The sequence below is a fragment of the Centroberyx affinis genome, unplaced genomic scaffold (assembly GCF_046629955.1).
Source record: "Centroberyx affinis isolate AG114_WGS23_722 - 3 ecotype Tasmania unplaced genomic scaffold, CSIRO-AGI_Caff_v1 ptg005145l_1, whole genome shotgun sequence".
NCBI classification, from domain to species: domain Eukaryota; kingdom Metazoa; phylum Chordata; class Actinopteri; order Beryciformes; family Berycidae; genus Centroberyx; species Centroberyx affinis.
The window spans coordinates 79,177-96,515 of record NW_027282554.1 but is presented as its reverse complement, the minus strand read 5'-3'; the positions used below and the strand labels follow the sequence as shown (position 1 = coordinate 96,515).

Below are 17,339 nucleotides of genomic sequence, written 5' to 3'. Positions count from 1 at the left end.
TGTCAGAAGTTGTCAAACATTGGCACTTAGTGGTAGTGATGTACTCATATTTTGTGGAAGAGTATGCAGAGTGATGAACTCAGTAGAAGCCAGTAGAAGTGTGACATAAATATACCAGCTAAAGGTGCTATTTATCAAGCTGTGGCAAACACAGATGTGACCTAAGTGTCTTATACAGACCTGTATCTCCAAAATGTAAACCTTTCAGGAACTAAGAAAAGCAGCCTTTAGCTTTTTTTTTTTCAGTTTATCCAGTGAGTTTTCATAAGCCCAAGGGTTGTGGAATTGTATCAACCCATAGAGAAGCATGTCATCCTTTAATTAGGTAAAACATGAAAATCACCAGAATTGGAGTTATGAGGTTTTCATCTGACAACAACGATATATTCGAGACGAGTTTCACAGTATTTACTGTACTTTATCTTCAGAGCCACAGCGTCCTCATTCATCCTCACCTGAGCTGGTAAATAGGCAGTGGGGATATGGATGATAGAGTGTTAAGCTTGACAGCTGGCAGGTCTCATACAGTCTGCTGGGCACAGTGAAAGGGACAAAGAGAGTAGGTCAGGTTTTTCCGGGGGTGACAGATGGATGCCAGTCTATAGGCGCCAGCACTTTGTCACACTGCCTACTCCAAATACCACTGTATTGAGACATGGAAAGGTTTAAGGCCAGTGTGCTGAGTCAGAAATGCACCATAGAGAAAGTGTCAATTGTTATGAATGTGCTTTTCTTCATGTGTTTTGTTCATGTGTTATGCATTTGCGTCAATTCCTCCCCCTGATTGACACCTGAGGTGTAGTAAATTTCCTCTCCTGCAATCCTCTTCTCCCCTTCACCCTATTATAGACAGTTGTTAGGTGTCAGTGGTATCACCTGTTTCCTGTTCCTCTGTTTCTTGCCCCTCACATTGCATGAATAGCAGGCCTATATCGGGAGCCTTGCTGGCTTTTGTGGACTCCTGATGAAACCAGTCTTTTCCTAGATTCCCTACTGCACCAAACTCTTACTAAACTCTGCTACTTTCTTCGCAGAAAGTGAAAGCGATCACCCAGTACTTCAAATTCAAAAATGTTTTCTCATCCTAAGTGCAGGCAAGGCAATAATTATTATCCCAAGTGTTGGCAAGAATGGAATTTCTTGATTTTAAATGAGACTTGTGGGACTCAAGTGAAGAAATAGTTGTCCTGCAAAAGACTGGAAATTAGTGGAGCAATTACGCAGTATCCTGCTGACACATCCGCTGGGTGAGAACAAGCCAGTTATGAGAACCGTTTGGCATTTGAGGTGGTTCAGAAATACCCACAATGCACTTGTGTCTGTTTAACATGGGTCCAGAGGGGTTAAGTCTTAGTGGCCTTGCACACGCTTGCACCTGTCACCCTTTTTCCTATAGCAGAGCAATGGTAAAGCCATATACTTCCATATAGACATTTGAAAACAAGGTCCTGTTTTGCACAACATACTGTACATACTGTACACCTGTTTTTCCCACGATTTTTAGTAAATGTCACCTATCACATTTTTACATGTTTCTTACTTTTTTTTGTTTGTCTTGCTTTTAAGCGGGTCATGTTTCAATAGCAGATTCTTAAGATTCTAACACCTTACTGAAAAGCTTTTTAAGTGTCTCAAATGTCACACAGCAATCCTCTGCAGCATCCCCTCCCCAACCCCCGTAAATCCCCAACTGCACACCCGAGCCATCAGCCCTTATCACTGGCCACTCACTCATTGACGTCCATGAGGGGCTGCACTTTTATTTGGGGGACACCCACATGCTATTCTTAAAGCTCCCCTCTGTGGTGCTTCGTTCAGGGAGAGATCTGCCAGACGGCCTGTGTTCTCCCTCCACTTCTTATCCCTTAGCTGCTGCCTGAAGCTTTATCTTCATTGTCATTCCCATGGAGCCTGCATGAAACTGAATGGACTTTATTGGTGTGAAAAGGAGATTCTGTTGTTGCTACCCTGGCTGGAGTGAAGAGGGGAGAAGAGTTGTACTGTATGCTGTGTGCGAGGAAGGAGGGCTGTGTTGAGCTCCAAACTTCCATCATCATACTGTGATAGCCTACCAAAGCAGTCATGAGTTCCAGCTTGGTCAACTCTTTGGCCAAGGTCTACGACCCCAACCCTCTCCATGGTCAGAAGCCCGGCGGGAGGAAGCTGTCACCTTGTGGATCAGACAAGTCGCACACTTCCTCTTCTTGTTCTTCTTCCCCCACTCCCTATCCCGATGCTGCCCTGCGCTGCATGGAGAGCCGCATGGACTCCCTGAGCTGTCAGATGGAGCGCTTGCTCAACATGCAGCAGACCGTTCTGACCCGGCTGGACGGTCTGTCCGAGGACCTGGGGGGCGTGGGTCGCGATCTGGCCTCCATGCGGGCGGAGGGCCGTGGGGGTCGGGGTTCGGAGGTGGAGGCGGAGGCGGAGGTGGTGTGCAGGGATCTCCGGGGGGTGGTGGTGGAGGCCAGCGAGCGGGTGGAGCGCCAGGGGCGCAGGCTGGAAGGGGTGGAGAGGCTGGTGGAGGGCATGCAGCAGGTGATCAGCTTCATCGGGGAGGTGGTGAAGAGCTCCAGGTTGGTGGAGCTCCTGTTCAAAGAGCCTGGCAGAAAGGCCACCAGGGTCAGCAACAGGAAGGTGAGCTTTATCTGGGAGAACACTGAGGTGGTTTTCCTGCAAGAACCGGCCAAAAATAACCTTAAAAATTCAAAAGGGTAACCCTAGAAACTCAAAAAACAACAAAATAGCAGAAAATGACATGGTTGTCTGCTCACTTTTGTTCTGCTCTGAGTAGTTTATTCACAAACTGGTGACAATCATGTTCTGCCAGTATTATAGTTGCCCCAAGAATAGAGTGCTTTGAAGAAGACGCAGTGCAATGCTCCCCTACTGGTTCAGTTACACCAGCTGTGTCCTTAACCCCAACACAGCGAGAGCTCTAATTGCATTGTGATGTCTAGAGCGCATGTATTTACTGCTATCTCAAAGCTTACAAATGACATTCCAAGTGGACTTGATTTAGTATGTGACCTATTCTCAATGAAAATAATTCCTGTCTGCCAATGAACGACACAAAAAATGGACAGATCTTTGGATAGGATCTTTATGGGTAAAACATATAAAGCTTTGAATATTTGAATTAATTCTTTGTCGTAATGATTTTGTATATAACTGTTACTCATTCCTATTGGTTCTGAAATAGTTCCACATAAAGATATTATTAGTTCTGTATATCTGCTACTGTTGTCCAATGATTATATGTGTTTCATAGTGACTCCAGACCAAATGAAGTGCAGGAGCTGCCTTTCCGTAATGTTAAGTAGCTGTCCTTCTTGCAGCGGTTGTCTTTTGCCTCTGAAGTAGATGATCACTGTCAGACAGATTATCTTATCCAAACATTGCTTTATCAACAGTGGGTTGGGCTCAGAGTGACTACAATTGCAAAGGGTCAGTTAGTGTTTGTCTGACAGATATGAAGGATTGGTCTATTCTGAATAGGTGACATTATAGTGCAGTGATTGATTAGTTGGGCTGGTGTCCTTGTATGTAGCTACACATAGCCTGCATCACATTGTACATGTTAGTTATTCTTGGTACTTCAACCACTATGAAGAATGTACTGGGGACTGTGTCTCGGTTTTTACTGCCATGTGTGTGTGTGTGTGTGTGTGTGTGTGTGTGATGGGATATCTTATATACTTGAATTTTGCTGAGTCAGAAGCTTTTAGGAATTAGCTTTTAGGAGTGGGGTGTGGTTAAGTAAACATCCATCATTTCAGATTTATTACACTAGATGGCCTTCTGTCAGACAAGTTGAATGACAGGGTTCACCTGATCTTCTCCTGTATCCAGTTCATCCCGTTTAAATGTCAGTTATATAGTGTATTTATTGTCTTTGACTGTAGTCAGTGGGAAATAATGACCTTTATTTATATTGTTCTTATCACATTTTGTTTATCCACTATGTGTGTGGGCAAACTTTGAATAAGATTGTTCCAGTGTTGTGTGGTATGTAGTCTGCTAAAGTGAGATGATATATACGACCTCTCTTCATTCTAGTGGCGTAGGCATCTGTCCAGCAAAACATGCAACCCATACTTGAGTTATGATGGCAACCATAGCAACAGCAACAAACACCTTTGACTGACTTGCTGTTTGACTGTCTTTCTATGTGAGCTGAAATATATGACCATGCTGTTGCCATCGGAAACGAGACTCCTGGCTCCACAACCAGCCACGTTATATAATGTATGATATGTGAACAAATGACTTTCACAGATCCTTTTGACCAGTGAGGGAGAACTGCTGGAAATGTAAGACAACCATGTGCCAGAGTTTAGGTTTGGATACCAATTCAGTGCATGTCTTTCAATCCCTGGACCAGAGTTGTGAATCTGACTCCCACACCGTTCTTGGATATTCAGTGTCTTCTGCCTGCTCTTGTTCTTTTTTCTACATCTGTCTGTTTTTATTCAATTCCTAGGCAAAAGACAACAAGGCAAAGGATGACAAGGATAAAGCCAAACTCAGCCTGAAAGGTCTGAAGGCCCAGAAGAAGAGGAAACCCCTGGACACCTCAGGTAGTCACAAACAGTCACTTGCTCTTTCCCCCAATCACCTAAACTTATACAGAATCCAACTGTGAAGCATGGCAGCTTTGATGTGTAATGATCAGGATTATACCATGGTCTGGGTGACTACTTGATTCTGATTGGCTGCAGGGTGTCCATTAATTCCTGATAATGGACACCTACTAAGTAGTTCCAGTGAAACTGTCTGTTCACCGTTCTAAATTAATGCGCTGGCTACGTAGTATCAGCCTGTATCTAAAATGAGTAACCATAGCAACAGGGACGCAGTCAAAGCCTCCGTTTAAGCCTGATTTGTTCGTGAAAATCTTGATATTGATTTGGGGACAATGACATGGCTGGATAGCTAGCTAGTCTTGTTGTTAAACATACAACAACTGTCAAATTATATTTACTGTTTGTCAACCGTACGCAATGTTATTGACTGAATCTTGCTAGCATAATGTTAGCTTTCTGGCTCATAGCTGAGCCAAAGGGTTCTATGAGCTGAGCGGACTAGAAATATCTCCCGTTGCCAACTCATATCTAAGGTTCGTCCTATTTACTGGAGTAGTGAACAACGTTTCCATTGCATAAGAACCTTATGGGATGGTAATGATTGTTCCTGGTATTAGTCAAACCCTCAGGTGTTACCAGGGAAACTGAGTTATGGCTTGTGAAAAACTTTAGATTTTGATTACAAACGCATGAAAATATAAATTAATGGTCTTAATTTTTTTTTTCTTTGGCAAGTGACCATGGTATCCGCGACGTCCATTAATTCCTGATAATGGACACCTCGTCGGCCATTATCCCTTACTTGATATGGTCACTATACATCTCCAGAAACTACACTTTTCAGTTATTAATGATATAATTGTTATTTTCCATTCCATGTTTTGTTGCAAACAAAAGTATTTAGGCCGTTCTGGTGGCTCAGTTGGCTAAGGTGCATACTATGTTCCTGCAACGTCCCTTTTTTGCATGCCATGCCCCTGTATCTTTCCTGTCTTTCTCCACTGTGAAACTGTCCAATAAAGCCAAAATATCAAAGAAAAAAAAGATCATGAATGGGTTTTGTGTTCAAAATTGTTATTTGAAAGTTTTCATACATAGTCTGCTCTGTTTGTCCTACTTCAGACACCTCCTCCCTGAATGAGCCTGTGCTACAGGAGCAGGTGGAAAAGCTCAACAGGCAGAATGCTGAGCGTTCCCATGGAAACGCAGAGGCTGAGGGCGGAGGAGGAGGAGGAGGAGGAGGGGAGCTGGTGGAGCTGATCCTGGATGGACCACACACATCTGCCGCCCAGCCAGGAGAGGAAGAGAAGAGGAAGAAGGAAGCTAAGGACAGAGATGAGGACAATGAGGGGGATATCTTTGAGGACTCAGAGCCTGAAGTAGAGGAGGATAAATTAGAGGGAAAGAGAGGAGAGATTAGTCCAGAGCAGGGTGGAAAAGTGGACGATGAGGGGGAAAAGAGGGGTGACGGAAAGGCAGAAGACTTGTCAAAGTCACCAGAGGTCCGCGGTGCCATCTCAGACATTCCCCCTCAGATCTGTGAGACCGGTCTCCTACAGGAAAGGTACTTCTACCCAATCACAATCCATATCAGTATAGACTGTTTCGGACCAAAATCTGTCCTTTCTATGGTGACAAAAAAAGTCTCCATCTGACAGTGACGTTGTATCTATCTGTATTTAATGTCTCGTATAAACTTTGTGTGCGTAGCTCTGAGGAGGCTGGGGAGATGGCCACTTGCAGCAAACGTCGTGTCACAGAGGAAGACCTGGTGAAGGATGACCTCAAAAAAAGTCGAGTGGAAGAGAGGAAAGAGGGAGATGCTGAGGGAGTTGAGCCAAAGGCTTCCCAATCAGATGAAGTAAAGACAGAAGTGGAAGCGGAAGGGAAGGAGGGGGAGCCAACAGTGAAGGAATACATGATCGGTGAGACATGAAATTTTCTGTGGTGCCTGTATGAGAATGTATGAGAAGCGATCCAAGAAAAATGCAGTTTGGAATGAATGCACCTTTGCCGTCTCACCTAAAACCCATGATGGGGTTGCAGGCTTTCCATGTAGACTCGACCCAGTTGTTCGTTGGTGACATTTGACTTTTTGTTCCTCAGACCATGAAGCAGATCAAATGACATAACATAACACCATGCATGTTCGAGCGTCACTAACATGTCAGCCGGCACAGCTGCCAAAGTCGATAATGAGACATTGGCATGCTGCTATTTTGATCCATTTTGTTTCCGGAGACTGAGGCCTCTTCCTTATTCTCTGCTTCCCTCTCCATATTCTATGAACGATTGGATCTCTCAACATCATTTTCATCCTTCTCCTCATTTTGTCTTTGCCTCCTTTTGCTCTCCATGTCTTTTCCTCAGACTCAAGCCCCCCACCTTCAGCCCCTTTTGACCACCGCATTGTGACTCCCAAACCCCACCAGATAGCCACCTTTTACACTATCAACAGGGATGAGGTCCTGGGAGGGTGAGTAAACAGAGAACTGAAAATAGGAAGAGCACCCATGAAAGCCAGGCCACCACCCCTGCCTCAACATACACATGCACAGACACATCCAGTGAATCCCCAGCTCTCATATCAGCAGGCGGGCCGTTTATTTTTATTTCTGTATGTGAAAGCCTCTCGCAGCCAAGCACACACAGATACACACACTCAGACTCGCTGGTCGTCTCTAATGAAATAAGAGGGGATCTCACACCTTGTGAAAGGGCCAGTAACAGTTTTTTCCAGTCCCTTTTTATTGCCCCCTCAAGGGCAGAGGATTGTGAGCCTCAGGGGGCATTTATGTAATAGTGGGCCTCTCTGATGCAACAGAGCAGTGCTAAATCCTGCCTCTCAAACTGGAGATTACCCCTCAGCATGCAAACACATCTCTCAAATAACTGACATAATGACTCACTGCGTAACCCTTATAACTGTTTAACTGAGGGAGCTTATTATTATGATGTGTGTATACGTGTGTGTGTATATGTGCGTAAATCCAAAATCCAATATCCAGGATGAGGTAATGGTATCTTTGCTTACTCTACCCCTAGCATCTATGTGTTTGACCCCGTCTATGTGTTTGATTTGCTTTTACTAGGGGACGTTTTGGACAAGTTCACAAGTGCGTGGAGAACTCCTCTGGTCTGACATTGGCTGCCAAGATCATCAAAGCCAGGAGCCAGAAAGAGAAGGTACAGCAACGACCTGACAATGAATGTTGGATATAAAACAGAATACTTTTATAGGTGTTCAGCCATATATTTTATGAGATGCCAAATTCCCCACACTGTCAAACAGATGGTTACTTTTATCATTGCTAAGTGCCATAAAGAATTAGATTTTAAAAATAGACATAGCGCTCCGACTCGGGGTGTGCACATGTGGTAATTTGTCAGTCTCATCGTGTCCTCATCCCTCTTGCTCTTGGTCACCCAAGAGTGACGTGGGATGTGATGGAGTTCAGATGTCCGAGCATAGCTGTGTGCTTACATTATCATCTGAGATATTCAGAAAGCTCATCGCCAACCAAAAGCACAGCCAAATCCTCAGCTGGCTCATGTTGCTCTCACTGATCAGCCTTTGTTGGTGCTTCCCCTCTGTCTGCCTGCCTGCCTGTCTGGTTGGCTAGCAGTCAGCGGTCTCTCTGCATCTCTGCTTGTATGTGTGCTTATCGACTTGTATGTGGTCTCCTGATTTCTGTGTTGGTCTCTCTGTCTGCCAGGATGTGGTGAAGAACGAGATCCAGGTGATGAACCAGCTGAACCACGCCAACCTCATCCAGCTCTACGCCGCCTTCGAGTCGCGCCACGACATCATCCTGGTCATGGAATAGTAAGTCGTGTATAGTTTATGTGTGGGTGTGTGTGAGAGAGAGAGAGAGAGAGAGAGAGAGAGAGAAAGAGAGAGAGAGAGGGTGTGGTGATAGTGCAGAGTTAAAAGTTATTTCAGGCTGTGATTGTGTTTGTTCCCCTCTGTGCCTCAGTGTGGATGGAGGGGAGCTGTTTGACCGCATCATTGATGAGAACTACAACCTGACAGAGCTGGACACGGTGCTGTTTATACGCCAGATCTGTGAGGGGCTGCAGTACATGCACAAGATGTACATCCTGCACCTCGACCTCAAGGTAAGCCTGCTTCATCTTCTGCTCTCTTATTCTTAGTGTCATCATTTTCTGCCTTGGTTTGCTCTTGTTACACTTGATTTGTGTATGTACCAGTTCTCGCCTTTCGATACATTCTATTTACCTCCTTGATTGTCATTTCATTGCATTTTATTTTGATAGTTTTGTTATGATTATAATGTTTCTCTTTGTGTCCTCTTTCAGCCAGAGAACATTCTCTGTGTCAGCAGAGCTACTAACAAGATCAAAATCATTGACTTTGGCCTGGCCAGGAGGTACAATTTATATGTCAATAGCTTTATTTCTGCCTCCTCATTTTTTAATACTGGACTTGACTCAGCCTTGTGTTTCTTATGGTTCTGCTGTTCTCTCTGTGACAGGTATAAACCCAGGGAGAAGTTGAGGGTCAACTTTGGGACACCTGAGTTTTTGGCTCCTGAGGTTATCAACTATGAGTTTGTTTCATTCCCCACGGACATGTGGAGCCTGGGTGTCATCACTTACATGCTGTGAGTCACGGATGCTCATTCACGCAAACTCACACACACACACACACACACACACACACACACACACACACACACACACACACAGAGCCAGTGGTATCCCTGACCTCTGTGTCCTCTCTGTCCAGGCTGAGTGGCTTGTCTCCGTTCCTGGGGGATGATGACAACGAAACACTGAATAACATTCTGGCCTGCCAGTGGAACTTTGAGGAGGACGAGTTTTTAGACATCTCCGAGGAGGCCAAGGACTTCATCACCCGTCTGCTGGTGAAGAGTAAGAGCTGGAGGATGAGTGCGGCGGAGTCCCTCAGACACCCCTGGTTGTCAGACCCCAGCCTGCACTATCGACTACATCAGAAGGTAAAGCCGATATCTGACATTCGCAATTCAAGGTGTTTAATCGATTAAGAAAATGTACAAGTATATGCACACACAAACCAATGCATCCAAAGTTTTGTGCTACACTATACAGAACTAATTCAATGGCTCCTCTCTCATCACAGAAAAACAAGTGCCACTCCACACACGCCCCTCCTCCAGAGAGCTAGACACGTAAGAATATCAGCCAACCAACATACTTAGCAATGCAGTTATCAGTCTCAAACTGTTTTGAATGTTATCTGCCTAGCTACCAACCTTCCTACCTACTCCCTCTCTTTTCCGTTTCCCTTCCAGAAGGACTGTGAGGCCCTCAGCATGCCTTTTGACAACATGGGGCCTCGGTGCCCAACACTGGACCAATGCTGCTGTACCTATATAGCTACTGGATAACTACTCTCTGCCTTGCATCCTCACATTAGCTTAGCACCTACAGCCCGCCGTTCTGTCCAGAACATTCTGTTACAGAATATTCTGTAACAGAATAGTGTGAGCAGGAAGCCTCTGACCTTTACCACTGGACTGACACCACCTCTACCTCCGAGGCACAGACCACCACCTCTACCTCCGAGGCACAGACCGTCTGCCAGCATGGTTACTTTACTGTATAGCACAATTACTTCAGATTGAATTGGTGATGACGTTATATACCTGCCAAGGCAAAAGAGTGATCACATCAACCTGTATCACAGTGGTGAATCTGAAACATTATAGGCAAAAGGCTCTGGCCTGCATTACTTGTGATTTCTACATTATATAACCCTATTTGGCCATGCCATGCATGTCACTGTGATGGTAAAAAATGACAAGTGATGTCAGCGATGAAGCCATGTTTCAAATGGAAAATCATTGGTTTAGCATCAACCAAACATTGATAAGATTGTTTTTCTTCTGTACAGTGGCTCCTTCTAAAAGTGATCCGTTTCTTTCATGTTGTCCCAGTTTGTTGCATGCTTTGCACTTTATGGCCTATTTCTCTGAGATTCAGCAAACAACTTTAAACAAATATAGACGGAATGCTACTATTTAAATAATATATTTTTTTGTGAATACAGAATTCTTCTTACATTTTTTAAACAAGTCTTATAAGTATATTATTCTTTCTCCAGTGTAAAGTAAAAATACATTTTGAACTTGGTTTCCATCAAGAGTAGCTCTGCGTTGGACTCAAGCCCTGATCGTTTTATTTGTATATAACACAATGCTACACACCCTCATTCCCCCCAAAAGAGAGACTGTCTCAATCACAGGATACTTCCCTGGTTCTTTCCTGTTGCCATATTTGGCCCAGATTGCTGGTACATTTTTACTGTAGCCTGCGTTGCCTTCTGTATGCATAAGTGCCGCTAGCTCGCCTTTGCTTCGGCAGTTTGGAGTAGCCCTCTCACCTTCCATGAAGGCATAACGAACAACAGAACACTACCTATGATCCAATGTTTATGACTGAAGTTGGTTCTTATGTTCATATATTATACTGGTTCAACACCAGACTGTACTTGAAGTGCAAAGCTTTATTCAAGAGGGGTTATTGTTTCAGGAGAGACAAACAGCATTTCAGTTAGTTATGCACATGTGTAAACGCACAGGTCAGTTTTACAGTGAGCCAACAACAGTGCGTCAGAGATATCGGTCTGTGCAGTATTGTCTCATTGTTTTATTGTCACAAGTTGGATGACTATTTGTCACTCAGTTGTTGCCTATTAATTTTATCTCCTTTTACCCTTTGAAAATGGAAAAGCTTTGTGATTTTGGATACTTTATTTGAATTTATGATATTTTTTTTCAAGTTTTCTTGTGTAATGATGAGACAGAAATAATTGTAGGAAACAAATGAACAAATAAATAAAGTAAATCGCACTAGTAAATCATTTGTAATTCAATGTTTGTTAGAATGCATTTCAACAGAACGTTATACAAGCAAGTAGACAGATTCCCTAAGAAGTTATTCAGTATACAAAAAAAAGTTATCCAGTATACCACTAGAGAGCAGTGTTGCACACATGGCAAATGTTAGAGAATTGTACAACAACTGAAAGAATTGATTTAGTTCAAGTCCATCTTTGCATAATGTGTGCCCTCCCCCTTCAGATCCATGTGATGCATACAGATGAGGCAGCCAGTTCTGTCCTGTTTGCATGCGGCCCTATATGAACTCCCTCCCTGCATGGCTGGGCTAAATGCCCGTGCTTCCAGTCATTAATGCACCGCCACTGGAGCACAGCACCTGGGGGCATCATCACATCACACAGTCAGGTGCTAAACACCAGGCTCCAAACCTCATTTAGCAACTGAGATCCCAGTGTATTCCATTCGGTTTCGTTCACCTGTAAAAACAAACCCCTCCCAGCGCATAGTGTGAGGGGTTCTTGGCTGTTTAGGAGAGAGAGAGAGAGAGAGGGAGAGAGAGAGAGAGAGAGAGAGAGAGAGAGAGAGAGAGAGAGAGAGAGAGAGAGAGAGAGAGAGAGAGAGAGAGAGAGAGAGAGAGAGAGAGAGAGAGAGAGAGAGAACTGGTCTGGTGGGTCAAAGTAAAGGTTTTTTGGGAGAAAAATGAGAACAGCAAAACACCAGACAGTTGTGCTACACAACTAGTTTTACATATATATATATATTTTACATCTAAACCAATAATGGACTGTAGAGCTGGATTTACAGTGTCACAAAAAACTCTTTATACACGCCTTTTTATTTTTTCATTCTACACGGGGGAAAAAAATCTACTTCCATGTTTTTTTTGTTGTTTGTTTTTACATATTTTTACAGCCAACAAAATATAAGACTGGTCTGACAAATTGAACTTTTTATATTTAAATACAACCTTAGAAGCAATGAGAGGCTATGTGAATGGGAAGGGGAAATCTAGCTCCATCCCCAAATTTAATTAGTCAACATAAACAATTTCACTAATTCATCTTAATGAAATCTTCATGATCTGTTTATTACTAGTAGAATTCCTGTAAAATATACACAGAAACACATGCTTTCTATTCACCAGTAATGGGATAAGAAGCACAGAAAATGGTACAGAATGGTTCTCACCACTGAGCACAGAACAGACTGAGCGCTAATATATTTGTTTAAGACAGATGTTATAGGACGGAGGCAGATAGAGGAAACAGATTGAATTCTCCCTTTCTCTGCTCTCTTTCAGATTCACACATCACACTCCTTGTCATTGGTTCACTGGTTTTCTGTCTTTTTGTAGGGGATGTCATCATAAACACACACACACACACACACACGCACACACACACACGCAGAACTACACTGAGAGTTCAAGGAAATTTGCTCACAGCTGAAAGTTGATGTGAATTTTTTCTGCATCCACGCACAGGCCTTCACTTGACTGAAACTGGAGAATGTTTTAAGGGTTGATTCCAGTCTGTGGGCAAACGTCCTCCATGCCCCTCCATGCACCTGGACGCAGGGCTGGAGTGAATAGAAAACAGACACCCGTGTGCTGAGGTCAGAGTTGAGTGTAGCCATGGGAAACGTTGAGAGACGGGACCTGCCAATCACCAGCATGATGTCAGTACCCCAGGGAGATGGGTAGTGTGAGGGTGTAGCAGGTTGGGGTTGGATTGGGGGGGGGGGGGGGGGGCTCCACTACACTCCACTGTCAGCATAATAAACTGTTATATCAGCATGACCTGAGCAAAATCCACTTAGATTCAATGGGATTCTTCTGAGTCTAGAGGTAGACGCCAATAGTAAAGAAAAATCACCAAGCCAGCCAGCAAACAAGGTCAATCAGATATTCTCTCTCTCTCTCTCTCTCTTTCTTTCTTTCTCTCTCTCGTTCTCTCTTCTTTCTCTCTTTACAACTGGTAGTGAGATCAGACAGATAGGTGACAGTCTCTCAGACACACAGTAATGTGAGCCAGAGAGCGAGATGGCAATAGATGTGTGTGTCTTGAACAGGCTTTCACTGAGACCACAATACAATTACAATGCGTCCACTGATGTTAGCTTTGCCTTGTGTGTATCTCGTTCTACCAGTAGGGCAGGAATGTGGTGGTGTGTGAGAGAGTCAGATTTGCATGCACACGAGCGCAAATGTGCCTCATATGGGATCTGACTGCCATTGGTTTCATTGCACACTGGTGTAGCCAAGCATTGTGTGCCTGGGCCTGTGGGGGCTGCGGCCTGGAAGGGCGAACAGCATCGGCCTCCAGCGCAGGTCACAGGCCCACACTAGAATGGTGAGAAACTCAATTTGAGACCAGAGAGAAAGGAATGAAAACACACACACAGACACACACACATGCATGTACCCCACATACGCACACTGCCATTGGGGATCAGAACAGAATGAAAACCAGCTGGTTTGTGTTAAATCTTAAGACAGCAAACAGAGCTGAGGATTGTCCCAGGACACAGAGAGAGACCAAAATAGTAATGGTTAGAGAGCTTAGATAGGATTCTCAATGGGTCACAGCCTCACAGTATTATAATTACACCTGATTTTGTCTGGCTATGATTAAAATAGTGAAAGTGCAGCTTTCTTGATTCTGTATTAATCTTACTCAAATGGCTGAACTTCGGCATATAGTTGACACGTGACTAAAAAAAAAAAGGCTCTTCACTCCACTTTATTTGTTTTACCATTTACTTAGAATATGCAAATCAAACAAAGGGATGAGGAAAACAATTGCACATTCAAACACTAATTTGAGCTCAACAGCTTTTCTCTACTGAAGGAAAATGTGAATGTGCAATCATCTAATGCTGCTCTGCTGAATGTAATTAGCCAATGAGAAATGAGCATTAATCTAAGGCAATATAAACTCTGTGTTACAAGTAATGTTAAATATAAGCAATAATTATCAGATCAATCAATCTATCAAGACACAATCAAATCTATATACAAAATATTAATAAAATATTCTAAAATGAAATGGCTCTTACAAATAGTATATAGAATTTGGCTTAAATCAATTGGACAGGTCAAGTCACCCTAAAAAAAAAGCCTAAATAAATGCACCAAATAATGTATATTTTACTATATATCTTACTCTGCGTCCTGGGAGGTCAGAGGTCAGAAGGGGGCGAGGAGGGAGTGACCGCAGCAGGGTGCAGAAGCAGGATGCAGGATTGTTTCAGCAAGCTGTATCTGTAACATACAGGACAGGGTGTGGTGGGCTCTCCACAGCCCCCGGCTTCATCACCATCTCTCTCTTACACCGCCCCTCTCCTTCTCTCTCGCTCTGTCTTGCTCCCTCCCTCTTTCTCGCTCTCACACACCCAACAAGTGTGTGAGGGGTAAAGTTTTCCGCGCAGCAGTAGACACACAGCGAGACTCAAATACCCAGAAACACACAGCGAGACACCTGTAGGCAGAACAAGGGAAGAGAAGGGGGAAAAAAAAGCCTCAGGCGGTGTAATGGAGCTGTGTTTTGTTCTCTTTTGATCAGGCAGGGTGGATGACCAGACCGCTGTGGTTCTCAGGACCCCAGGCAGTTGTTTTTTTTATTTGGAAGGCCAATAAGCTGATGTTTACATAAGACTGTAATGGAATCACACCTTTCATCATGCTGTGCGCTCTGGGAAGCCAAGCAGTGAGAGAGCGCTTTCATAATGCTACTGACACTCACTGCTGGAGCAGATGTTTTCATACCCGGTCAAATGTACTAGAACAATAAGGGATTAGGAGCTAGTCTGAGTGTTTGATTGCTCCTGTTAAGATAGTGTCTCATGTGATATGATGATTCTTGTGAAATGAACTCCTCTCTCAGGGACAATAGATCAAGTTCTGTTCCTGAAATTGTATTCATTTTGGCCTACTGACAGGCCAGTGCTTTAATAAACTTAACAGTTTTCATTGGGAGTGAAAGTAAGGTGTTATTCCTCTTGCACTGAAACTCACTAAAATAAAAGTAGTCTAATGGTGAGCCAATAGGTCTGTTCTGCGTGTTGTGAATGGGCCAAACAGATGTGTCAATAACACTGCCTTGTCTGTGCTATCTAAACAGGATAGAAGAAGAGTTTTGCAGGGAAATGATGTCTTATGATTTATAGCTCTTTTTCCATTTCTGTGTTTGTGTGTATGTGTGTGTGTGTGTGTGTGTGTGTGTGGTTGCATCTCTCTCTCTCTCTCCCTCTCTCTCTCTCTCTCTGTGTGTGTGTGTCTGCCAGTGGTAGGTTGATCTAACGAATATGACTTTGCATATAACAGATGTTTTCAGGAAATCATCTGTGATCTCAGCATCTGGTGTTTACAGCAACACAGGGAGCAATGAAACATCCTGCTAAAAAGATACTGCATAAATCATCAGCTGAAGGCTTTTATTCACTAAAGACACTATTTATACTACAAGGATAAAATAATCATCTGACATTCATTGCTAAATAAAAAAAAAAAAGAAATGCAGAAAATGACATTTTCCTGATGTCACTATTGTGTAAGAAGGGGATTTAAGATAGCTGATAATTTAAATGATATTCAATAATGAATTTGTATTTTCTATAGGTCTGCTCATTTTAAGGAGATAAGGTGAATGTTTTTTTATATGGTGGATATTTCATTTTGGAATAGAACTCTTAAATTGTTATTGTGACATTTTGATTTCCGCTACTGTAGACCTTCTTCACAGACCTTTTTACACCCTATCAGCTAGAATAGCAACAGTATGTGTTCTCGTTTCATCCAGCATCCAAAAGACTCATATTTCACTGCTATGGTTTTGATGGATTGTCCTTTCATTCCGTGACAAATATGTCACCTTGTTTTAAGCTGTAAGTGTAGTTCCCCCTGGGCCAATCCGATTTCGAATGGAAAGCAGCGGTGAGATGCATCATTCCCCCAAGGTTTGGTAAATCCAACAAGTAAACAAACGTTGTAGCGTCCACTGTAGGGCAATCAGTGCAATCTCCACAGCCCCTGTCTTGAAGCAAAGAACCTAAATCTGAACGCACACAAACGCACTTTCAAATACAAATGTTTGAACAATCTAAGCGAAGAGTGACAAGGCTGTATCACTGCCAAGTCACTCACAGCCTCAGGTCTGTGCACAGACACTCTGGGTTGAGACTTAATCAGCTAAGAAAACCCCCCCCCAAAAAACACAAAAGAAAACAAAGCAATGATCATTTGTCACCAAAGATAACATATTTAATGGATTATCACTTTAATTATTCTGTAGATTAGCTCTTTAGTAGGCATACCTACTTTAATTGTTTCCTTCCTTATTCATTGTTTACGTTTTTATTTATTGCACATATTTTTTATTTAACGTATTAAGCATTTTGTTGTCTAAATAATGTCTATAACCATTATATTATTATTATGACTTATATATAATTGCCGAAAACAGAAGCGAGAGCGCAACGCTGAAAAATTCTCGAACTTGCTATTACAACCATAATTCCTATCACTTATATTTTAAGTTAAATTGGTTACATTTTAAAGTTAAATTGGTTCATTGGAGTAAAGTCTATCTCCGTTAGTTAGTTAGTTATGGCTACAAACCAACCTCCACCAAATTTCATGGAAATTTCATGCGATATCAGACAGATAGACAAACAGACAAACAGACTATCAGGACCTCATCGAGGAAGGTAATAATGCGTAATATCTTAAACATTTAATAATAATGACAATTAAGTTGCCTTTCTGTCTGAATCCTCTGGTCGGCGCTGTGTAAAACAGAGTGACACCCCATAGAGAAGCTCCAGTCTTTAGTGAAGTTTCCTCTGCTCCTCATACTTGCCCTCTTTCCATTGGCTGGTTCGCGGCCACTTCCTAATACGTCACTTG

At 43.1% G+C, this 17,339-nt stretch overlaps 1 protein-coding gene across 1 annotated transcript; it reads left to right on the top strand.

Moving 5' to 3' along the window:
* Positions 1-2,082: 2,082 nt before the first annotated feature.
* Positions 2,083-9,756, top strand: mylk4b (myosin light chain kinase family, member 4b). The gene is made up of 12 exons (XM_071546163.1): positions 2,083-2,637; positions 4,499-4,580; positions 5,709-6,150; positions 6,297-6,511; positions 6,957-7,062; positions 7,679-7,772; positions 8,303-8,412; positions 8,564-8,705; positions 8,907-8,977; positions 9,083-9,211; positions 9,337-9,568; positions 9,712-9,756. The coding sequence occupies exons 1-12, from the start codon at positions 2,083-2,085 to the stop codon at positions 9,754-9,756; spliced, it is 2,223 nt and encodes a 740-aa protein (XP_071402264.1).
* The last annotated feature ends 7,583 nt before the right edge of the window (positions 9,757-17,339 follow it).